Below are 8,331 nucleotides of genomic sequence, written 5' to 3'. Positions count from 1 at the left end.
CACAAAGCTCTTGGCAGAGTAACAGTCTCTGCCCTGGTTCCAGTGAAGCCACCAACAGCCTCTGAGGCTCCCTCCTCAACCATAGAGTCATAGAATATTAGTTTTCCCGAGACCTCAGACAGGATCTTCCCAACCGGTACACTCCCAATAAAGTTCAGACGTGAGTCTAGTAAAAGGAGCCTGCACTCTATTATGGTGTCTTCAAATAGTTTCCATGCAGCTTGCAGGATTTCACTTTTGGTGCTTTACCTTTTAATTTCTACTTTATCTAACTTCCTCATTTTAGTGTAATTCCCCTTAGTGAAATTAAATGTTACAGTGTTTGGCTGCTGTGGTGTTTTCCTCACCACAGGGATGTCAAAGTGAATTAGATTATGGTCCCTTTTACCAAGTGCTTCTGCTATATTCATCTCTTGGACCAGCTCCTGTGCTCCACTTAGGACTAATTCAAGAATTGCCTCTCCCATTGTGGGTTCCCAGATTAGCTGCGCTAAGAAGCAGTCATTTGAGGTGTCAAGAAACTTTATCTCTGCATCCCATCCTGAGGTGACATGTACCCAGTCAATATGGAGATAGTTGAACTCCCACATTATTATTAAGGGTTTTTTATTTTATTTTAATAGCCTCTCTAATCTCCCTGAGCATTTCACAGTCACAATCACCATCCTGGTCAAGTGGTCAGCGATATATCCCTACCGCCATGTTCTTATTATTCAAGCATAGAATTACTATCCATAGAGATTCTGTGGTATAGTATTGTTCAGTTCAGATTTTTACTTCATTTGATTCTATGCTTTCTTTCACATATAGTGCCACATCTCCACTAGCATGACCTGTTCTGTCCTTACAATATATTTTGTACCCTTGTATTACCATGTCATCGTGGAAGTCAACGAATGGCTACGCAGGTGGTGTCGAAGAGAAGGCTTTGGATTCTTCGACCATGGGATGGTGTTCCAAGAAGGAGGAGTGCTAGGCAGAGACGGGCTCCACCTAACGAAGAGAGGGAAGAGCATCTTCGCCAGCAGGCTGGCTAACCTAGTGAGGAGGGCTTTAAACTAGGTTCACTGGGGGAAGGAGACCAAAGCCCTGAGGTAAGTGGGGAAATGGGATCCTGGGAGGAAGCACAAGCAGGAGAGCGCAAGAGGGGAGGACTCCTGGCTCATGCTGAGAAAGGGGGATGATCGATGAGTTATCTTAAGTGCCTATACACAAATGCAAGAAGCCTGGGAAACAAGCAGGGAGAACTGGAAGTCCTGGCACAGTCAGGGAACTATGATGTGATTGGAATAACAGAGACTTGGTGGGATAACTCACATGACTGGAGTACTGTCATGGATGGATATAAACTGTTCAGGAAGGACAGGCAGGGCAGAAGAGGTCGGGGAGTTGCATTGTATGTAAGAGAGGAGTATGACTGCTCAGAGCTCCGGTATGAAACTGTAGAAAAACCTGAAAGTCTCTGGATAAAGTTGAGAAGTGTGAGCAACAAGGGTGATGTCGTGGTTGGTGTCTGCTATAGACCACCAGACCAGGGGGATGAGGTGGACGAGGCTTTCTTCTGGCAACTAGAAGAAGTTGCTAGATCGCAGGCCCTGGTTCTCATGGGAGACTTTAATCACCCTGATATCTGCTGGGAGAGCAATACAGCGGTGCACAGACAATCCAGGAAGTTTTTGGAAAGTGTAGGGGACAATTTCCTGGTGCAAGTGCTGGAGGAACCAACTAGGGGCAGAGCTTTTCTTGACCTGCTGCTCACAAACAGGGAAGAATTAGTAGGGGAAGCAAAAGTGGATGGGAACCTGGGAGGCAGTGACCATGAGATGGTCGAGTTCAGGATCCTGACACAAGGAAGAAAGGATAGCAGCAGAATACGGACCCTGGACTTCAGAAAAGCAGACTTTGACTCCCTCAGGGAACAGATGGGCAGGGTCCCCTGGGAGAATAACATGAAGGGCAAAGGGGTCCAGGAGAGCTGGCTGTATTTTAAAGAATCCTTATTGCGGTTGCAGGAACAAACCATCCCGATGTGTATAAAGAATAGTAAATATGGCAGGCGACCAGCTTGGCTAAACAGTGAAACCCTTGCTGATCTTAAACGCAAAAAAGAAGCTTACAAGAAGTGGAAGATTGGACAAATGACCAGGGAGGAGTATAAAACTATTGCTCAGTCATGCAGGGGTGAAATCAGGAAGGCCAAATCACACTTGGAGTTGCAGTTAGCAAGAGATGTTAAGAGTAACAAGAAGGGTTTCTTCAGGTATGTTAGCAAAAAGAAGAAAATCGAGGAAAGTGTGGGCCCCTTACTGAATGAGGGAGGCAACTTAATGACCGAGGATGTGGAAAAAGCTAATGTACTCAATGATTTTTTTGCCTCTGTCTTCACGAACAAGGTCAGCTCCCAGATTGCTGCACTGGGCAGTACAGTATGGAGAGAAGGTGACCAGCCCTCTGTGGAGAAAGAAGTGGTTCGGGACTATTTAGAAAAACTGGACGTGCACAAGTCCATGGGGACGGATGCGCTGCATCCGAGGGTGCTAAAGGAGTTGGCGGGTGAGATTGCAGAGCCATTAGCCATTATTTTTGAAAACTCATGGCGATCGGGGGAGGTCCCGGATGATTGGAAAAAGGCTAATGTAGTGCCCATCTTTAAAAAAGGGAAGAAGGAGAATCCGGGGAACTACAGGCCAGTCAGCCTCACCTCAGTCCCTGGAAAAATCATGGAGCAGGTCCTCAAGGAATCAATTATGAAACATTTAGAGGAGAGGAAAGTGATCAGGAACAGTCAGCATGGATTCACGAAGGGGAAGTCGTGCCTGACTAACCTAATTGCCTTCTATGATGAGATAACTGGCTCTGTGGATGAGGGGAAAGCAGTGGATGTGTTATTCCTTGACTTTAGCAAAGCTTTTGATACGGTCTCCCACAGTATTCTTGCCGCCAAGTTAAAGAAGTATGGGCTGGATGAATGGACTGTAAGGTGGATAGAAAGCTGGCTGGATCGTCGGGCTCAACCGTAGCGATCAATGGCTCCATGTCTAGTTGGCAGCCGGTTTCAAGCGGAGTGCCCCAAGGGTCGGTCCTGGGGCCGGTTTTGTTTAATATCTTTATTAATGATCTGAAGGATGGTGTGGACTGCACTCTCAGCAAGTTTGCAGATGACACTAAACTAGGAGGCGTGGTAGATACACTAGAGGGTAGGGATCGGATACAGAGGGACCTAGACAAAGTAGAGGATTGGGCCAAAAAAAACCTGATGAGGTTCAACAAGGATAAGTACAGAGTCCTGCACTTAGGATGGAAGAATCCCATGCACCACTACAGACTAGGGACGAATGGCTAGGGAGCAGTTCTGCAGAAAAAGACCTAGGGGTCACAGTGGACGAGAAGCTGGATATGAGTCAACAGTGTGCTCTTGTTGCCAAGAAGGCTAACGGCATTTTGGGCTGTATAAGTAGGGGCATTGCCAGCAGATCGAGGAACGTGATCGTTCCCATTTATTCGACATTGGTGAGGCCTCATCTGGAATACTGTGTCCAATTTTGGGCACCACACTACAAGAAGGATGTGGAAAAATTGGAAAGAGTCCAATGGAGGGCAACAAAAATGATTAGGGGTCTGGAGCACATGACTTATGAGGAGAGGCTGAGGGAACTGGGATTGTTTAGCCTCCAGAAGAGAAGAATGAGGGGGGATTTGATAGCAGCCTTCAACTACCTGAAGGGGGGTTCCAAAGAGGATGGAGCTCGGCTGTTCTCAGTGGTGGCAGATGACAGAACAAGGAGCAATGGTCTCAAGTTGCAGTGGGGGAGGTCCAGGTTGGATATTAGGAAAAACTATTTCACTAGGAGGGTGGTGAAACACTGGAATGCGTTACCTAGGGAGGTGGTGGAGTCTCGTTCCTTGGAGGTTTTTAAGGCCCAGCTTGACAAAGCCCTGGCTGGGATGATTTAGCTGGGAATTGGTCCTGCTTTGAGCAGGGGGTTGGACTAGATGATCCCTTCCAACCCTGATATTCTATGATTCTATGATTCTGTGTCCCATTGATTATCCTCATTCCACCAAGTTTCCATGATGCCTATTATATTAATATCCTCATGTAATGTAAGGCACTCTAGTTCACCCATCTTATTATTTAGACTTCTACCACCTGTATATATAACCATTCTGCCAGGTGGAGCCAGCATCAGCCAGGGCCAGGTTCAATATCTAGGGGTTCCCTCAAACCAGCACAGAACCGGCTCGAACCCCAACCCAGTAACCTGGGAAATTTAAACACCGCCCCTGGGTGCCTCTGAGAGGCAATACTTTTCTACTCGCAAGCAGAGATTCTGAGTGTAGAACAGAAACCTTTAATAAAAGGAGGGAAGTAACTTGGCATTAATTTGGGAAAACACAAACGAGCTTCATAAACATAAATCATGAGTAAAAGACCCCCCCAGTAGGTTGGGCAGTGTCCTTTTCCCCTCTGTTTCTTAAGTCCAGCAACCCAAGAGTCCCCTTCACATGCCCAACCCTTCTCTGCACCCTTCTCACAGTTGCTGTCCTTGGTCAGGACAGACCTGGAGATCAGAGGTGCATCTGCTGAGTTCATCTCCCAGAGGCATCTTACCCACTCCACTGTGACCCTGGTGGCTGTGCCCCCCCCATCGTCATCCTGCTGGCCATACTTCACACTTCTCTGCTGCTGCCCTGCTGGTCGCTCATTGCACCTTTCCGCCACTGCCCTACTGGCTCTCAGTCACCATCCACTGCCATCCATCTCTCAGCTGTGACTTCTGCACATAAGTCTCTTAGTAATGTTTAGCTCTTTTGTGGGCTGGACAGAAAGACTGTCCCAACTCAAGTGATTTCAGCTCCCAGTGATTTTAGCTCTTAGCAGGCAGGGCAGAAACACAGCTCTGCCACAATTAAAATAACAAAGAGGCTCCTAATGAAGCCTATTTAGCTCTGTTCTTTGAAAAGTGGGGAGCACGGGTCAAACCAGCCTAGGGAATGCCCTTGGGGAGACCCTGCAGTCTTCTGACCAGAATTCCTGCCCCCACCCTTCTTAATCTCACAGAGCTCTAACAGTCAAACCCCTGCTTAAAAAGGTATTTTCTGATAACCATGACCCCTCCTTCCTTTGGAACACATTAAGCACAGACCTGCTTTTCTCTATTCCCACAATAATTACCCATTGGTAACCATATTTCACTATCCTTGCATTCAGTACTAACATAATGTGTGACCCAACATCAGCTAAGTTGATTACAATGAGCAAAACATGAGCTCCATCTGCTGAATATCTAGCAAATCTAAGCAAAGCAGGAGCAAACTGTATTTACATAAACACACCCAGGGTAATCATCAAGTGATCCATTCCCTGTCACCCATTCCAAGCTTCGGGCAAACAGAGGCTAGGGTCACCATTCCTGTCCATCCTGGATAATAGCCATTGATGGATCTATCCTCCATGAATTTATCTAGTTCCTTTTTTACCCCTGTTATAGTCTTGGCCTTCACAACATCCTCTGGCAAGGAGTTCCACAGGTTGACTGTGTGTTGTGTGAAGAAATACTTCCTTTTATTGGTTTTAAAACTGCTGCCAATTAATTTCATTTGATGACCCCTAGTTCTTGTGTTATGAGAAGTAGTAAACAACACTTCCGTATCTACTTTCTCTTCACCAGTCACAATTTTATAGACTGCAAACATATCTCCCCTTAGTCACCTCTTTTCCAAGCTGAAAAGTCTAATCTTATTTAACATGAGGAGCATATGTTTGACTCAGGTTCACTGTTCGGCTTCAGCCCCAGGGCAATGGGTGCCCTGTAGTTCCAGATAAGGTTCCATGTAGGTGTGTAAATAGCCAGCTAATGGCGGTGTGCTGTTTATCTCCCTCCCTGTGAGCTACCGAAGCCACCCCAGCCTCTGCACAGCATCCCTCCTTCCCAGCTAATGCAGGGGCTTATCTTTCTGCATTTCTCAGTTGTTGTCCTGCTTCCTTCAAAGTTGATCCCTTGCCTTGCCCTTGGGGCCTGGCTCATTGCAAAAGGCTCCCAGTCCATCCCCATTGTAGGGAAACTGCCAGCTACAGGCCCCCAGCTGGGAGGAACAATAGGGAACTGAAAGCTAAAGAAATAAGTCAAACAGGCTTCCACCTTCCCTCAGGACTTTGTAGCTGAGCTTTAGGGCCCACAAACTGTATGATGCACAGCCTCACCCACCTGATTCATAACTCTATTCCCAAACATCATCTGCTTTTGAATGGCTTCCTGGCTTTCCTCTCTGCTCCTGATTGCCCAGTCACCATGTCCTTGCTGCACTCACTGCAGACTCCTTCTCAGGCTACAGCAGCTCCTGTCCAAACCTGGAGCAGAGGGAGGGAGCTCCACTGGGGTGGTGGGGGAGAGAGGTGGAGATGATCCAGAGAGTGACAGGGTGGTGAGAGCAGGGAGCAATGGGGATGGGGTCTTGGGGAAGATTTAGGGGAGAAGGCAGGGCCTCAGCGGTCCAGTTACCAGGCGTTACCAGATGTTTTTAAGATCAGGCTTGACAAAGCTCTGGCTGGGATGATTTAGTTGGTGACTGGTCCTGCTTTGAGCAGGGGGTTGGACGAAATGACCTCCTGAGGTCCCTTCCAACCCTGAGATTCTATGAATTAGAAAGGTAGTACCCCTCTGAGTTAAGGAGTTGTACACAGACTGATTCCCTGGTTTGTCACGCTGACACAGCACAGTAAAACTGTCTAGAAGGTGACTCAGGAAAGAGAGCTCAGCACCATGTTACCAGCCAGCTCTGCGGGGAGCTTGGTCTGAAAGCCAGAGCACAAAGATAAAATATTTAAATCCTTTTATGAGTAAAAAGCCAAAGCAGCCTCTTCCAGATCTGTTTGGTCCTCACCCCATAGATGATGGGGTTTAGCATGGGGGGCACCAGGAGGTACACGTTGGCAGTGAGAATTTGGAAATGCAGGGGCACATTCTGACCAAATCGGTGTGTGAGAAAGGAGAAGAGACGTGGGATGTGAAAGGCTAAGATGACACAGAGGTGTGAGCCGCATGTCCCAAAAGCCTTGAGCCGGGCGTCCTTTGTGGGGAGACTGAATATGACCCTTAGGATTTGAGTATACGACACAACAATACAAAATATATCCAAAAAGGTCACAGACAATGCCACAGAGAGGCTGTAGTAACTACTGATGCGGATGTCAGTGCAGGCCAGCTTCACCACAGCCATGTGCTCACAGTGCGTATGGAGAATGATGTTGGTTCTGCAATATAGCCACCTCCTCGCCAGGAAGGGATAGGGCAGTATGAGTAAGCCACCACGCAACACCACGGCCAGGCCAATCTTGGCTACCACAGGGTTTGTCAAGATGGTGGAATGTCTCAGGGGATCGCAGATGGCCACATAGCGATCCAGAGCCATGGCCACGAGGATCCCAGACTCCATCACTGAGAAACAATGCATGAAGTACATCTGGGTGAGGCAGGCGCTGAAATCAATGTCCCTGGAATTGAACCAGTAGATGCTCAGCGTTTTGGGTAGCGTGGACGTGGACAGGACCAAGTCAGTGACAGCCAGCATGCAGAGGAACTGGTACATGGGCCCATGGAGGCTCGGCTCACTCTTCACAATGAAAAGGATGGTGAAGTTCCCCAAGATGGCTATGGTGTACATAGTGCAGAAGGGGATGGAGATCCAGACATGGACCTTTTCCATGCCAGGAATGCCCAGCAGGATGAAGGTGGAGGGGTTGGTGAAGTCAGTTGTGTTGGAATCTGACATGGAGGAGGTGAGAAGGTGTTCAACTCTGAGGGAGAATGATGTCTCCTACATTAGCAGTAGAATGGTATCTCCTCCCCTGACTTCTTCTATGTGCCCAGGATCTAGGGTGATAGTCAGAGTACATATGCCTGGATGGGTGAAGCAGATTAGTCACTTTTTATGCATTGAAAAATAACCTTCATTATTCAAAAAATAAATTATGAACAACTGAACCTACTAATGCCAATTCCATATCTGATGCTGCTCCATGCATCAATAATTCCTACATATCATGGTCTGGGAAACCTTAATAGGCACGAGCAGAAAACACAAGTGTAGATACTGTTTATTCATTATTGTTCCTTAATGCAATGAAAGCCAGGCTAAAAAGTCCGTGCTGTAGGGAGTTCTCCATTTACTCGGTTGCTCAAAATCTGAGAGTGGGGGGAAAAAAACTTTTGCCAAGACATATGCCAGGGGAAACATCCCAACTAGAACACTCATCAGGGAAAAAAGCTGGGTGTCATTGATAGCAGCTCTACAGAAACACCTGTTCATTCGCATCAGTGCCCAAAACAA

General features: G+C 47.3%; 1 protein-coding gene across 1 annotated transcript; it reads right to left on the bottom strand.

Annotated features, from left to right (window-relative positions):
• Window positions 1-6,825: 6,825 nt before the first annotated feature.
• On the bottom strand, window positions 6,826-7,773 carry LOC128833714 (olfactory receptor 52P1-like). Its single transcript, XM_054021795.1, has one exon. The coding sequence runs from the start codon at window positions 7,771-7,773 to the stop codon at window positions 6,826-6,828; it is 948 nt and encodes a 315-aa protein (XP_053877770.1).
• Between the last annotated feature and the right edge of the window lie 558 nt (window positions 7,774-8,331).

Source organism: Malaclemys terrapin, chromosome 1 (genome assembly GCF_027887155.1).
Source record: "Malaclemys terrapin pileata isolate rMalTer1 chromosome 1, rMalTer1.hap1, whole genome shotgun sequence".
Lineage (NCBI taxonomy): Eukaryota > Metazoa > Chordata > Testudines > Emydidae > Malaclemys > Malaclemys terrapin.
This window is presented reverse-complemented; position numbering and strand designations above follow the sequence as displayed.